Below are 17,991 nucleotides of genomic sequence, written 5' to 3' on the forward strand. Positions count from 1 at the left end.
ATTTTTCCAGGATAAAAAGTATCCTATTTTACGCCCAGGATAATAAGGTATAATTATACCAAGTTTCATCGAAATCGAACCGCTAGTTTGTAATTTTTGTCTGTCTGTCTGTATGTCTTCACATACAGACAGACAGACAGACAAAAATTTTTTTTAATCACACATTTGGGTTTGGTATCGATCCAGTAACACCCCCTGCTAGTTATTTTTTTCAATATTTTCAATGTACCTACAGAATTGACCCTTCTACAGATTTATTATATGTATAGAAGTGTCATTTGTTTATTTATAAATTGAATTTGTAAACGTAAAATTTACTGTTATTGAAGAAATGCAAGAAATTTATATTTATATAAATAGGAATTTATAACAAAGCAAAATACTATTTAATTATAAATCCTTTTTATATCAAGATAACTATAAAATACTAGATCTCCGCCCGCGGCTTTGCCCGCGTTTGCAAAAGAAAACTCGCATAGTTCCCGTTCCCGTGGGATTTCCGGGATAAAAACTATCCTATGTGTTAATCCAAGTTACCCTCTATATGTGTGCTAAATTTCATTGTAATCGGTTCAGTAGTTTTTACGTGAAAGAGTAACAAACATCCATACATCCATACAAACTTTCGCCTTTATAATATATTAGATTATTAGATATTAGATAGCCTATAAAATTTGTATACTAAATAGCAAGTTATCTATACTTCTATACGTAAATATTATAAAGAGGAAAGGTTTGTATGTATGTATGGTTTTCGCGCATAAACTACTGAACCGATTATAATGAAATTTAGCACACTTATAGAGGGTAACTTGGATTAACATATAGGATAGGTTTTATCCCAGAAATCCCACGGCAACGGGAACTATGCGGGTTTTCCTTTGAAAACGCGGGCGAAGACGCGGGCGAAAAGCTAGTACGCTTATAAAAAAGAGAACATAAATAAAATTAACTCTTCTGTTCAGCCCTTTTTGAGTTCTAAGTAATACCCAATACACATTCATAAAGCCTGCATAATTCGATAAAGGTAATATTAATCATTATAAGTTAAAACATAATAAGAATCGTGAGGAAAAGCGGATAAAGTCGTCACGAACTGCGTTGTAATTAAAAAGAACTAATCGTTCAATGGTACAGAATGGACAAATAAATGAAATAGTAGTGTAGTTTCGATTAACAATAGTCGATAATGGATTGAAGTTGATTAATTGTGTTGAAGTAAGTTATAGAAATTTTCTTAAGTTAATTATTCGAAAAAATATATTTTGTTTTGCTATTATTGATACGCAATAATACGGATAACGGAATTGTATAAAATTTAACAAAATGGTAGTTAAGTATAACAGTCTCTTTTAACTGGATAGGTAACCTACTGATCGTGTGAAAACGATTTAAAAATATAGACTATACTGATATAATATAAAGCTGAAGAGTTTGTTTTAACGCGCTAATCTCAGGAACTACTGGTCCTATTTGAAAAAATATTTCGGTGTTAGATAGCCATTTCTACATTGAACAATTGGTTGAAATGACTATTTCAACGAATTAGAATAAGACCATGTTATATCTTTTTAATGAGAATAAATAGTTGCTCTTATTTTTATGACCGCATAAAAACCGAGAAAAGCGTATTCCTGTAAACGCAGAGGCATTAAGGAGATAAATGGGCGACGTGGTTACGTACACCTGTTGAGTTAGATAATTATGGGAATTAGAGGAGAAAGAGTAATTTACTAGAGAATATAGTAATTTTAAGAGTAATAAATTACACTATTTCCTTCATTATATAACTAGCTTTCTGCTCGCTTCGTTCGCTTTGTCTAAAACCTAAATTATATACTGAAACCTTCCTCTTGAATCACTCTATCTATTAAAAAAAACGCATAAAAATCCGTTGCGTAGTTTAAAGGATTAAATATGTAAAATTTTGTTCGAAACAAAAAGTTCTTTTTATTGTTAGTCCGGGACCCAGCAACAGATTTTCATGACCAAGGTCCTCTCAAGCGGTAATTAATAAAATGCATCAAACTCGACACTTCATACACGACACTTCAAACTCGACACTTCATACACACCACTTAAAACTCGACACTTAATACCCGACACTACACACAGACACTACGAATACGATACATAACACCTGACACTTCAAACTTGACCCTTGCTACACGACACTTCAAACTCGACACTTCATACACGACACTTTATACCTGATACTACACACAGACACTACAAATACGATACATAACACCTAACACTTAAAACTTAACACTTCCTACACGACACTTCAAACTCGACACTACACACAGACACTACGAATACGATACATAACACCTGACACTTCAAACTTGACACTTTCTACACGACACTTCAAACTCAACACTTCAAACACGACACTTCAAACTCGACACTTCATACACGACACTTCAAACTTGACACTAAATACCCGGCACTACACACAGACACTACGAATACGATATAATATAACACCTGACACTTCAAACTCGACACTTCTTACACGACAATTCAAAGTCGACACTTCATACACAACACTTCAAACTTGACACTTCATATACGACACTTCAAACTCGACACTTCATATACGACCCTTAAAACTCGACACTTCAAACTCGACACTTCATACACGACACTTCCAACTCGACACTTCATGCACGACACTTCAAACTCGACACTTCATACACGACACTTGATACACGACACTTCAAACTCGACCCTTCATACACGACACTTCAAACTCGACCCTTCATACACGACACTTCAAACTCGACACTACATACACGACACTTCAAACTTGACACTGAATACTCGACACTACATATACATGACACTTCAAACTCGACACTTTTTACGCGACACTTCAAACTCGACACTTCATACACGACACTCAAAAACTCGACACTTCAAACGCGACACTTCAAACCCGACACTTCATACACGACACTTCAAACTCGACACTTCAAACTCGACACTGCATACACGATACTTCAAACTCGACACTTATACTCGACACTTATACTCGACACTTCAAACTCGACACTTCATACTCGACACATTATACGCGACACTTCAAACCCGACACTTCATACACGACACTTCAAACTCGACACTTCAAACTCGACACTGCATACGCGACACTTCAAACTCGACACTTCATACTCGACACTTCATACTCGACACTTCATTCACGACACTTCAAACTCGACACTTCAAACTCGACACTGCATACACGACACTTCATACACGACACTTAAAACTCGACACTTCATACGCGACACTTCATACACGACACTTCAAACTCGACACTTCATACGTGACACTTCAAACTCGACACTTCATACGTGACACTTCAAACTCGACACTGCATACACGACACTTCATACACGACACTTCAAACTCGACACTTCAACCTCGACACTTCAAACTTCATACTGGATCGATTGACCTCGCGTATAGGTTCGCGGCGGTCCGTACAGGAGCTGTACGCGTATCCAATTGTACGCGTAGACAGTGTTTCTCCACTACGCGTACACAGGAACGCGCTATCCGTACGCACCTTAATAAAATCGATAAACCGCACAGTAATCGTATACGGCTGATATCCGACACACACAATTAAGCAAATTGGTTCACTGGCTTGTGATGTTCGCACTTCACGCTTTAAGCCGACTCAATGTAGTGGATTAGATTGGTGCTGTTTATGAGATATATTGACTTTTAGCAATCGAATTAATGTTACAGAGTATTTAAAAATATACGTAAAAAATGTTCCTTAGTTTCTCAATTATGGTTGTACCAGGGTGAACCTTCAGTTCACCCACGCGTCCGCGTTAAAATGTAGAAGCCCTTCTGGCTAACATTGAGAGACACCACACAAAAAACAAAAATGGTTGTCAATTCGATATAAGCTCATAGGGCGGCCGTACACGGACCGCTCGAGCAGCTAACAGCTGAGCGACGTACACGGACGGCTCGAGCAGTCGGCGTCAAGTGCTCGAGCCGTCGGTTGTTGACCGCTCGAGCCGTCGCTACCAACCGCTCGAGCGGTTGATTTTTTTGACTAGTCAAGTCATTGATTTTCAGAGGGGAAGGGAGCCGTCGACGGCTCTAGCGCAGTCAACGGCTCGAGCAGTCAGTGTATGCCTCACGACCGCTCGCGGGCCGTCAACGGCACGGTGGAATTTCGTCATGCAGTTGACGGCTTGAAGCGGTCGCGATGGCTCGAGCCGTCACGTGTACGGCGGTGAATGAATGCCTATAGTTCACCGCGCGGTCGCGGCTTCAAGCGGTTGGTCTCAACTGCTTGAAGCGGTCCGTGTACGGCCGCCCATAGAGTTAATGTTAAATAGAATTGAAAAATTACGTTTATGAAAAATTATTGTTCTAGTGGTGCAGGTGCAAGAGCAGTGGTGGCTCAGTGGTGAGACCTCGGACTTCGAATTGATAAGTCCGGGGTTCGAGACCAGGCGAGCGCGCAGGAATTAAATTGATTTTTCAATTTATCTGCGCATGTTGTAACATCACCACTGCTCGAACGGTGAAGGAAAACATCGTGAGAACATGTCGAAGAATTAAAAAAAAAAGTTCGACGACATGTGTCATCCGCCAACACGCACTTGGCCAGCGCGGTGGATTATGGCCTGTACCCTCATAGGAGGCCCGTGTCCCAGCAGTGGGAACGTATATGGGCTGATGATGATGATGATTGTTCTAGTATTAAAATAAGTTTATCAATTCGAGCTGATCGATTCGTACTTAAATAAATGTATCAAATATTTCAGAACAAATTATCTGTAGTATGAAGGTCATGGTCACTGTGTTAGTAATGAAACTTCTCACGAACGGCTCGACTAAATTTAATGAAAGACTTACCTAACTCTTTTGTTTATATTTGGTGGGTTTGAGAATTGATTCGAATAACATACAACAAGGAACTGCTCTTACACTCAGGACTGATTTTTCAATCCTTGGCTAAAACTTATTTGTCGAATAACGTAATAAACTACCATTACTAAACGTATTTCAAATTCCCGTATTTGACAGTTTAAAAGTGACATTTTAATATTATCGTGTAATATGTAACGGATGGGTAAATTTTAACTTGGGATTGAAAAATCGGCCATCGAACAAATTACTCCTCTACTTTATAAACTCTAAGTAAAATATCTAGTGTCACCTCTAAGTTAGAAAATTCCTGAACTAATTTAATGATGATGGAGTTACATTTCTTTAGAAATATGATAGTTCATTGTGCATCGCTGAGTTATAAAATTTTAATAGTGTTAAGATTCTTTAGTTTGAAATTCTTCATTCTTCTGAATTATATCCCATTTAACCTGGGAATAGTTTCATCGTTAAACTGAGGTTCCAACTAGTTAATCTTTAAAATAATGAGGACTGAGTACCTAACTAAGAGTTTTGAATAGAATTACTAAATGATTTTATGAATTTTATAGACTACAAGCCCGCATAGGAAAAAAATATGGGTCAAATGAACCACCAGGGGACATATCTAGAACGATAGCAGAGCAAAAAATAATAAGATTCATCAATATGCCGTCACTTGTAAGTTGTCCAACTGAGTGCAGATGAGAATTGAAAAGTACAGGTAGACTCGGTAAATTTTGGTCATTTGACCATGTACGGCATTCTTAACCATCGATAGATCCATTAAAAATAATAAGAAACCGCTCAGTGCCGTACAAAAATGGTGGTCCACAAAGTCGGAATTTTTATTTAATTTCCGAGAGTTACCGGGGGTAAATTTGGTCATTTGACCATGTACGGCATCTGTGTCATACTATGCCTATACTGCTTTTAATCCATTATTCCGCAACGCCGTACAAAAATCATGGGGACAAGGGGAAAAAATCGAGAGTTGCAATCCGCTCTCTTTCCCCACTCCAGGGGGTCATTTGACTAAGTACGGCTTCGGTTCCAAAACATTATCTAGCACTCAAAAGTACTATTAAAAGCAATGCCGTCAAAAAATAATTGTTCTTTTAAATGTATACCAATAATCATCTTAATTTCATCGAATTCTTGATATAAAGAGCTGTAAGGTCATTTGACCCTGTACGGGAACTTTTTTTTTAACATGATATTGTAAAATTCAATTGTTGTATAGTATTGCCGTTCAAAAGAAACCGTTCTAAAAAAAGTTATAGAGAAATGCAAAAACAGAAATTGAATGAAATATAATAGTTTTCTACACTTTATTCGTTGTTTTAAATAGTATTAACATAGATAAATTAGGAAAAAACGATGCCGTACATTTTTGTGCAGACCACATCTTTTAGGCTGATGAAAGCGACGAAAGCTACAATTTTAAGGGTGCTTTATGGCCATTTGATACAGTACGGCATTAACATATTTTTACCCAACTACGGCAAAGCAAAAGGAGGGTTATGATTTTGACAGGTCATGTATGTATGTTCATCTATTCCCTCGTAACTTCTAAACTACTTATCAGAATTCGACAAATGACATATCATTAGAAGCGTCTGAATTGTTCACTGGATAACCAGCGACCAGCTAGCTAAAGGCTATATGGGGTTTCACAAAATCTAATGTGGCGCCCTCTAGCGGACAAAACATACGGAGTAAAAAAATAAAGTTAAGATAAATATGCCGTGTTTGGTATCATTTGAAAGCGCTTTACTTGTACATTTTGAATATGTATATATTACTAGCATTTGCTTGTGACTTTATCTGTATTCATGGGCTGATTGCATATAATTCACATCTTTTCGTTCATAGCTTCTTTATTAGTTCATCAATTTAACGGAGTCCATTCCACCTGACTCCGACTTTCCAAGGTGATAATTAACCACCTCGAGCTTCTTAATATTAATGTATATTTATATTTTATTATCAAAATATAAAGCAAACATTTCGTTATATGGATTTTTTTCAGATTTTTCCCCTTTGAACCAACGAAAATGTACGGCACATGAAAAAATATTATCTATGCATAAAATACTTTAAAAATAAATTTATTTCGTGTTGTGTCAAATGACCCCCTGGAGTGGGGAAAGAGAGGGGATTACAACTCTCGATTTTTTCCCCTTGTCCCCATGATTTTTGTACGGCGTTGCGGAATAATGGATTAAAAGCAATATAGGCATAGTATGACACAGATGCCGTACATGGTCAAATGACCAAATTTACCCCCGGTAACTCTCGGAAATTAAATAAAAATTCCGACTTTGTGGACCACCATTTTTGTACGGCACTGAGCGGTTTCTTATTATTTTTAATGGATCTATCGATGGTTAAGAATGCTGTACATGGTCAAATGACCAAAATTTACCGAGTCAACCTGTACTTTTCAATTCTCATCTGCACTCAGTTGGACAGCTTACAAGTGACGGCATAGTGATGAATCTTATTATTTTTTGCTCTGCTATCGTTCTAGATATGTCCCCTGGTGGTTCATTTGACCCATATTTTTTTCCTATGCGGGCTTGTAGTCTATTATTGCTAATAACAGTTTCATCGCCCGGTCCTATAATCGTGAATTTACATAACCTACAAATTTTCAGTTCGAACCGATAGTTCTTGAGATTCAACCATGCAAGCAAACGAAACTTAGAGGTCTAAGTGCTTATCGTAATATATATAAATCTCGTGTCACAATGTTTGTCTTCAATGGACTCCTAAACCACATAACCGATTATAATAAAATTCGCACACCATGTGCAGTTCGATCCAACTTCAGAGATAGGATAGTTTAAATGTCAAATCGTTTTAGAGAAAGCGGGCGAAGCCGCGGGCGGTAAGCTAGTATTATTATAAGGTATTCTGCCTGTCTCTACCTATTTAGACACGTGTCCTTATCAAAAGCTACGTTCATACAAACTCCATCTAGTAACCAAAGTAACACAGTCAATGTTTAACACTCGTCAATGGCTTTTGAAGCTAATGCAAGCGAATTAATTATTCGCTTTAGTGAATTAGGCTTTAGTTCGGTTGCCATGGTTACGGTGCGATCAATCAGCTGATCTGAGCTAATTACGTATTGAATACGTTTACATTGGGCGTTAATAGACTTTGTTGGAATTCCGATACGGGTTCTTTCTGAACATAATTAGATCTCTTTTTCTATGTATTATAGCCTTTTCATGGTTCGTGGATGTTGAAGAAATGTTAACATTTTTCGCAACAACATGAGTTATCTTATTACGATCAATTTTAAAATTGTATAAATTAAGAAATTAGAGATATTTAGTACACTGGCATAGAGATACAGTTTTATAATGGACCTCTTTAAAACATCAAGACATTACAGTCGACATAATGATGTAATTTATTTAGAACTGCAAATGTAAGGGCGTGCTTACACGTGTTGAAATAACGCACAAGATGACTGTCTCACACAGTTCGTTTGTTGATCGCGACACAAGGAATGATTTTTTTATTTTATTATCAAGTTTCAATCAAACTGGAAACTTGTACTCGTATTTAACATAAGATTTCCGCCCACGTAGTATAAAGCTTAATAATTTATATGCTTAATCAATGCAAATTATAGCTCGGGAACCAAGCTATTCATTGATGAAAACAGAATGAAAATGGGTGCAGTCATTTTTTAGTTTACCGCGAAAAGGCAGACGCGGTAGATACTTTGTCTGTTTTTAAAACATAGGCTTTCATTCGAATCACGTTTAAAATATAATTAAAAGCAGAATCAGTACATACACTATCAATTTTATTATGAATCAAAAATACAAACAGTCTAGTCAGTGTTCCATATTTTATACAATATAAAATTTGGTTCTATTCATCTGGTAATAGAGAATTGAATTTTCTATGAATCGAATAAAAAATCCATTTTACACCCAATAAACTCATATTTGTACTACACAATATTATATGAATATGAATTATAAATCTATACTTTTCTATACTAATATTATAAAGCTGAAGACTTTGTTTGTTTGTTTGAGGGCGCTAATTTCAGAAACTACTGGTCAGTTTTGAAAAATTATTTCGGTGTTAGATAGCTAGGAAGGCTATAAGCTATATATATCATTACGCTAAGACCAACAGGAGCGGAACCACGGGGGTGAAACCGCGAAGCGCAGCTAGTCTACTATAAAATTACGTATTCAAATAGATGAAGTGAATTAATTACATCTAAACTGTTGCGTGTTGGAAATTTAGCATTTCTGAGTGTTGAATGAGTACAATTTGCATAGTTTTAGAGTAATATTTAGTATGCTAATAGTCAGTTAATAGCATAAGTTATATGTTATGTAGAAGTAGGTACATGGATATTTCTAGCTGCGACCGTGACTTGGTCTGTGAAGAAATAATTTATTTTGATTAAAGATAATTTTCTTATAACATAATGTATTTCTATACGTACATTAAAATAAAAAGATACATCAAAAATATTTCAACCAACAGCTAAATTTTGCTATACTTTCCCGATATTACTTTATGTATCCATATAAATTTAAAATGATATTTAACAGAAAGAAGAGTCGTCGCCAGAAAATAAAACACGCAAAATGACGACAAGCGAAATATTTGCGGAAGAAGATCGTAAGCGTGCGGTACAAAAAGGTATGTAAAATATTCTGTATTTTCTCTTAGTAAAATTGGTACCAACATAATCCTACTAATATTATAAATGCGAAAGTTTGTATGGATGTATGGATGTTTGTTACTATTTCACGTAAAAACTACTGAACCGATTACAATGAAATTTAGCACACATATAGAGGGTAACTTGGATTAACACATAGGATAGTTTTTATCCCGAAAATCCCACGGGAACTATGCGGGTTTTCCTTTGCAAACGCGGGCGAAGCCGCGAGCGGAAATCTAGTATTTAGTAATATTATTAGAGCTGGAGAGTGTTTTAATTTGTGTATTTTGTATGTGATTGTTCAATAATAATAATTCGATTGAATAACGCATAAAGTCCGAAGTATGAATGAAAAAACGTTGCAAAATTCCTTTTGAGAGGAGACAATGTTGCGTGGGTCAAATGCTAATAATTTGGTACACACACGGAATACTTAATATTAGATAACGCTAGTACACGTATGTGAAAAAACATTAACAATACTAACTACGTCACGCTACGACTAATGGAATCAAATGGTAAATGAATATAAACAAAAATATCATTCCTATAGAGAGTAGACGAAATTGCAAAATGGAAGAACAATACTCCTAGCTAACGATTCAAGAGAAATTTCCTATAATTTTCACATTGTTCGGTTCCATCTAGACCTAGCTTTCAGAAATACTAAAATGTAACATTCTACAGAACGACATTTGCCTGCCGCGTGTATTTCGTAGGCTGTCACAATTGTTCAACTTGCCATGATAATGTTAAATTATAAGCTAAAAGCGTATTGTGATGTGAATAACTAATTAGTTTTACTGTGGGGTAAAATAATATTTTATTGAAGTATAATTCTGAACCAGACTACGTACTCTGTATTTAACGTCTTTGTTAAAAAAGTTGCAGATACGTGTATATACTTTATCATAGAATATAGTCATGGATTTTTTTTAATAAATTTGTCAAATTATTTGTTTACATTGACAAAAATAAAGTATAGGTACTTCTTATTACAATTATTCTCTGTGATGTCTCATTAGGTGAAACAGTATTGATCAATTTTTGATTACTAGAAATTCATTTTAAAGTAGTTATCTTTAATTTAAAATACTCTTTTTTACTGTTAAACATTTCTTCTTTAATAGCCCAGAAATACGTGTTTTACTTTATCCAGGAAAATAAATTGATAACGTGGAAAGGTATTACATTATCTCGCTTCAAAAAAAAACATCAATCCGAAATAGTTTCAATATTAAATTCTTGAAATTTTATTTCTAATTCCGTCTGTAGTAGTTATTGAAAAATATTATCACAGACTTTGATAAATATACGACATATTCAACTTAAAATAACTCGTATATTGTTGAAAATAAGAATTAAATAATTAGCAGTCTGTATTATAAATGATTTACTTTTCCGTAGCCACGTAGCGGCTTTCATGCTGGCGTTTACCCAAAATCGGTAGCCGCGTAGCAGTTTCGTAGATGCCGCGTAGCACGTAGTGGGATCTTTAGTCAAACCTACGAACCGATTTAGTCTTATCGTTTGGCTTTTGCATTGACGTTCTTCCAATAGATTACCTACTATTTAACAAAATTATGACGATGTTCCTCCATTTTTTTATTTCCACCCATGTTTGTGAGCATGTTTAAGAGCGTGTGTAGTAAAATATAGAAAGTAATAAAAAAATACGTAGGAGTAGTTTTCCCGCTTTAACAACATTTTTCTAAAACGCTCCTATCATAACGAGATGTTGCAAAGCCTGTCTAGATAGATGGACTATCCAAAGAACATTATTCTTCAATTCGAAAAAACAGTTCCTGATGTTTCACGTATAAATAGAAAAACACTCCTATCTTAATTGCTCTACTTATTGAATATTACATATTTTAAGGAACTCTGTACTTTTTTGCAGAAAATATTTGTCATTGCCGCTACAAAATGGTGTACATACCTCCGGTGAAAGAAGTTAAACCAACGGATAATTTAGAGGAAGAAGAACATTTTGTTGATATTGGTATTATTATTATAATTATGTAGAACATTTTATTTTCTATTTTTGAAGTGAAATAATTTTTTTACGCGCGTTGAGAGTATAATTTCATGGTCGCGTCATGGCAATACCGTCATATTGTCATAGAGTAAGTAAAATTTTGATAGGTATCTGTGAATCTTGCCAAGGAAGTTTCATTTCTGCGCTCACTCACACTGTACTCGGCACACACGCTCTTTTTTTATTCATTTTATAAATAAATTTCAATATATTCAACTTGAAATGATTATGTCTCGTCTTGTATGTCATAAGAGAGACATTTGACAAAGTAAGACTCAAAAAGTTACTTACTTAAAACTTTATGTGAAATGTACTTGAGAAGTTTTCCTTTTTGAGTGATGAAGACATGTCAATCAAAAGGGATTAGGGTCTATATTAAAGAAAAGGAAGATGAAACAAGTATCTATTTTACGAGACTCTAGTAGATATCTTATTATACGTGATACAAATAATTTTAAATATTATATTTTGGATAAACATTAATATTTATTTTGATGTTCTAATAAGTATATTTAGATCATTAATCAAATCAGCTTTATTTCTATTTAGACGGTAGTTTATAGTTTGATTACTGAAAAAAGTATTATTTAGGGCCGATTTTTCAATCCCGTGATAAACAATCTAATAACTACCCCTCGAATAGATTTATTCAATTGTTTATCTAACTCATAACGGCTCGCCTATTTTTCAATCGTGATTTATTCCACGAATAACTATCTGACCGAATATTTCCACACTGGCAGCTCTGCTCTCTGAGTGGCGAAACAAAAATATTAAATTAGTCAGGTTAGAACGGGATAGAGTCAACTCTTGCAATTTGTCAACAATCGTCACTATGACTCACGTCAGGAGTGCATTTTAAGGTTATGTCTTGTGTTCTATGATTGTTGATTGTTGTTTTGATTCGAGTGAAAAGTTTTGGTTAAATTTGTGTTTCAATTTATATTTTTTACGATGGAAACGACAAAAAGGGAACGTTCGGCAAATTTCCAATGACATGGTCATCAGTACTATCAAAATCCATTTCAATATTATGATTTTAATTGATAATAAATAATAATTATATAGAAAGAGCAATACGCTCTATGTTATGACATACGAAAATATCCCAAATTTGACGCATCGCAGTTGTCAAATCAAACGTCTATTCGTCGAATAGAGCGCTAACTGGTCGTTAGAGCGGCAAATATTCCTCAAATAACGTAGTTATTCGATAGATAAGTCCTATTCGTCTATTGAAAAATTGAATATTTTGTTAACTGAAGAATAAAGTCTATCTAGCTGTATATCTGGGGATTGAAAAATCAGCTCGTAACAAAAAAATTTGACTTATATGAATTTGCATTATATGCAACTACCCACATCTACGTAAACTTTGATTACTATTATAAGAACATTATCTATGAGTATTTTTGTATTGAAGGCAATAGCTTAAAAGAACAAAGCAATCATTCTCAACCTTTTTATGGCTATTTAACATGATGACATTATATAGAGTGAAGTCGTAAAAAACCCAATATCCCGACTGAAGAATGTACATTTCGCTAAATGTGGGAAAAAGTATTTTATGTGTTTTTATGATAGGGAAGGTAGAGGATGCGTCGCCTTAAATGCTTATAAATACTAAGCGATGTATTACCCATAAGCATCTTGAAAATATTTGTGAATAATGTATTTTCTGTTGTATCATGCTATCTTCTTTTCTATGTTTACAATATATAATTTTTAATAATATTTACTTTTAATACAAACTGGGGCGTCTTTTCATACGTATTTTATAGTGTTCCTTCCCCTTATCCTAAAGTAAAATTTTGCAACATTTTCGAGATAATATTATAATGTAGGGGAAGTGGTTACCATTCGTACAGTTTTTAGATATTTTTTTTTTTTTACTTTATGATTAATTGTCGAATATATCTAGTTAATGTACCTAAGTATACCAAATATATTGTAGTTTGTTATAAAAAAGTTCTGAACTTAAAACCTTCCCTTAGAACCTACTATTCGCATGCCTCACTAATACATAAAAGCAAAAATAAGCATAGTACATAGTAAGTACCTAATAAGTTTTTATTAAAAATAATACTTTTTTAACTTTTTTCCTAGTAACCGAACCCCCAACATTCACGCGGGTTTGTCCATGCGCATACAAAACGAAGCCCGTGCTACTAGAGCACACTGAACCTTACTGTTTGCAGTTTAGGAATTTACCGCTACGGACTGGTGAGTGACAAACATACAGATTTTCTAAAAATATTATTTTTTGGGTTGTCAGTTAGATTTGTTTATAGTAAATTGAGATTTTGCTTGTTTTATTTATATTTTAAATTGCGGAATGTAAAATAAATGTACATACTATTAAGATAAAGAACTCTGTGATAAATATGCAACGACATTTTAACTTTGAGTTAAATATTCATAATATTGCAGAAAATGTGATGCAATTTTATAACGAAAAATATTTAGTCCGTAATCTATAAATTGAAAAGTGGCTTGTTTTAAAAATTATATTTCATTTGTAAAAAACTACAAATTACTGCGAGAATACTGTATAAAACTTCTGTTTATTGGGGTTATTATACTACGCGGACGGAACTGGAAAAAGCAGCCAGTAAATCAATAAAGATGCCCTTAAAACATAAATAAACTAATTTATTTTATCCACCTATTTACCATGAGAATAGCGTCGCCTTAATAATGTTTGAAGAATCGATATCCGATAGTAAATGTATCAGACGACGAACAAACACATTAGAGTGCTGTTGTATAGATATATAATGATGTTGCTTATAAAACTTACTAGCTGCGTATCCCGGTTTTTCTCGGGTTGGTAAAATAATAGACTTTGCTAGTCGGTAGAGATGTTGCTTAGAAATGGAAATGGAATATTAAATTAGATCGTGCAGGTTTTGAGTTAAATCATACGGCCTATCTCAGCTCGTCTCCACACCCACAAGAATTCCTGACGTGGAGGACCAAATGCCATCCCTTTTAGATCTCTTTCTAACATCTCATCCTGATGACTACCACGTTGCAGTTGAAGCTCCACTAGGGTCTTCCGATCACTGCCTGGTGCGGAGTACTGTGCCTGTCGCACGCAAATCTCGACCTCGACCTGCAAGCTACCGCCATGTCTGGCACTATAGATCGGCGGATTGGGACGGGATGCGTTCTTTCTTTGCGTCCTACCCATGGAGTCAGATTTGCTTTGTATCCGAGGATGCCGATGCTTGCGCTGACCTAGTCGCTGATGTGGTCACGCAAGGTATGGAACTCTTTATTCCTTACTCTGTGGTGCCCGTTGGCGGCAGGTCCCAACCCTGGTTTGGACAATCCTGCAAAAAGGCATCCCGTTTTAAACAGGAATGTTTTCAGGCCTGGGTTAAAGCCATAGCAAGAAAGGACTCTAATGCTAAGGATCTCAAAAAAAGGTTTAATGCTGCCTCCCGACAGTACAAGAAGAACATCCAAAAAGCCAAAGCAGAGTTCGTCAGGAGAATCGGCGAAAGACTTGCGCGCTACCCCTCAGGTACACGTGCCTTTTGGTCACTTGCCAAAGCCGTTCAGGGGAACTTTTGCAAGTCATCCTTTCCTCCTTTACGTAGGGATGACGATACTCTGGCCCACACTGCAAACGAGAAAGCCGATACGTTGGCCACACTCTTTGCGTCGAATTCGACCCTGAATGATGAAGGAAGAGTTCCACCCACCATCCCATACTGCAACAGCAAAATGGCTGACGTAAAATTCACACAACGCGCCGTACGTAGAACTCTTCTTTCACTCGATATCAATAAATCGAATGGGCCAGACGGAATCCCTGCAATAGTTCTTAAATCTTGTGCTCCCGAATTAGCTCCAATCCTTACGCGTCTGTTTCGATGCTCTTACACTTCCAGTATAGTCCCAAGCACTTGGAAGACCGCCCTGATACACCCTGTGCCGAAGAAAGGCACTCGCTCCGACCCGAAAAACTACAGGCCGATCGCGGTTACCTCCTTATTCTCAAAAGTGATGGAATCCATAATTAATTCCCAGGTGTTACAGTATCTAGAGGATCACCAGCTGTTAAGCGACCACCAGTACGGTTTCCGTCGAAATCGCTCGGCTGGTGATCTTTTAGTTTATCTGACCCATCGATGGGCATCTGCAATTGAGAGTAAGGGGGAAGCCATGGCAGTTAGTCTAGATGTGGCCAAAGCGTTCGATCGGGTGTGGCATAAGGGGCTCCTCTCCAAGCTGCCTTCATACGGACTACCTGAGAGATTATGCAAATGGATAGCCAGCTTTCTCAAGGCACGAAGCATTAAGGTCGTTGTCGACGGAACATGCTCAGAATCCTTGCCTGTGAACGCTGGTGTTCCACAGGGGTGCGTGCTGTCGCCGACGCTATTCCTTTTGCATATCAATGATATGTTGCAAGTACGTGATATACATTGTTATGCCGATGATAGCACGGGCGACGCCGCATATACCGGTCTTGCAAATCTCTCTCAGGACCAAGTGGAAGAGCATCGGAAGCAACTTGTGTCTAAAATTGAGAAATCTCTTGAAGAAGTCTCAATATGGGGTCAAAACAATCTTGTCCAGTTTAACCCCTCAAAGACGCAAGTTTGCGTATTCTCAGCTAAAAAGAGGTCTTTTGCAGTGTCACCTACATTCCAGAGCACTCCTCTCAAAGCCACGCCTTGTATCGGAATTCTCGGTATCGACATTGCGAGTGACGTACAGTTCCGCGGTCATCTGGAAGACAAGGCTAAATTAGCCTCAAAGAAACTTGGGGTGCTTGCTAGAGCGAGACAGTACTTCACGCCAGCTCATCGCCTACTACTCTACAAGGCACAAGTTCGGCCACACATGGAGTACTGCTCTCACCTATGGGCTGGAGCACCCCAGTATCAGTTACTTCCTTTTGACCGCCTTCAGCGTCGTGCCTGCCGCATTGTCGATCTACCTGAGCTCACCGATCGGCTGGATCCCCTGGCTTTGAGGCGCGATGTTGCGTCTCTGTGCGTATTTTACCGCATATACAACGGGGAGTGTTCTGAGGAATTATTTGCCTTAATTCCACCTGCACAATTCCACCACCGCACAGCCCGACACAAGCAAAAATATCATCCACACCACCTGGATGCATGGCGCTCGACAACCGTGCGTTTTGCACGTCATTTCCTACCCCGTGCTACACTCTTGTGGAACAATTTACCACCTTCCGTGTTCCCCAACCAATACGACATGGGAACCTTCAAACAAAGAGCCTACACCTTCCTGAAAAACCAACTTCCACCTTAAAGCCGGCAATACGATTGCAGTGATCCCAACGCTGTGATAGTCATGGGCGGCGTCTATCACCTACCACCAAGTGAGTCGCCTGCCCTATTGCTAGGTTTACTATAAAAAAAAAAAAAAAAAAAAAAATCCGTAACAAATTGTCATTTCAGTATATTATGTAGGCACAGGTATATTATGTATATATGTGATGCCTGCGACTTCGTTTGAATGAAATAAATAGTACTTAATATGTTATAGTATGAAGCTTGCTATAAAAAATAATAAAATAAGTAATAAAGTAGATTTGACAATCCGCCAATGAAAATGCCTAGAAGTTGGCTGCAGCTTTGGAAAATTTCCCGAACAGACGGACTAAATTTTCCGTTATTTTATACGTGTTCAAATTCCACAGCTGCTTTCTATATAATAAAAATCATCACAACTGAAAATAAATTATAAATTAAACAAACAAAAAGTATACACAATCTCGCCATTATAAAAAATAGAAGATAGATAATAATAATTTCACACATATTGACTTTATTCCGTCCATCTTTTATTATCCCATAGCATTCACATGAAGGTATGTGACAAGGGTTGATAGTTGACCCACACTTATACATACCTATAAAAGAATATCGGTATGATAGGCAATCAAATTGTTGGATATTTTAACGGTCGAAGTAAGATATAGCGAATGTATTAACTATATTTTTCCCGCGGATTTGCTCGTTTGGTACCCGGATGTGCATAATACTATGTACTAATCCAGACTTAAATTTATATCTGGCAGACTAATCTATTTGTACTAGATTTCCGCACGCGGTTTCGCGTTTTCAAAGAAAAAGCCGCATAGTTCCCGTTCCTGTGGGATTTACGGGATAAAAAGTAGCCTATGTCTTTTTCTGGGTCTTCAGCTACCTATATACTAAATTTCATTCTAATCGGTTTAATAGTATTTGTAAGAACTGTGAAAGAGTAACATCCATCCATCCATACTTACAAAATTTCGTGTTTATAATATTAGTAGGACAAAATTAAACATTATCTGCCTCTACATAAAAGTGTA

At 36.4% G+C, this 17,991-nt stretch overlaps 1 protein-coding gene across 1 annotated transcript in view; it reads left to right on the forward strand.

Moving 5' to 3' along the window:
- Nucleotides 1–17,991, forward strand: part of LOC123696201 — a 60,334-nt gene that overhangs the window by 19,498 nt on the left and 22,845 nt on the right. Inside the window, exons 22-24 of the mRNA XM_045642262.1 lie at nt 9,498–9,588; nt 11,514–11,615; nt 13,758–13,874. Coding sequence (XP_045498218.1) covers nt 9,498–9,588; nt 11,514–11,615; nt 13,758–13,874 — 310 coding nt within the window. The remainder of the gene's footprint in view (nt 1–9,497; nt 9,589–11,513; nt 11,616–13,757; nt 13,875–17,991) is intronic.

Source organism: Colias croceus, chromosome 12, assembly GCF_905220415.1.
Source record: "Colias croceus chromosome 12, ilColCroc2.1".
Classification (NCBI taxonomy): Eukaryota; Metazoa; Arthropoda; class Insecta; order Lepidoptera; family Pieridae; genus Colias; species Colias croceus.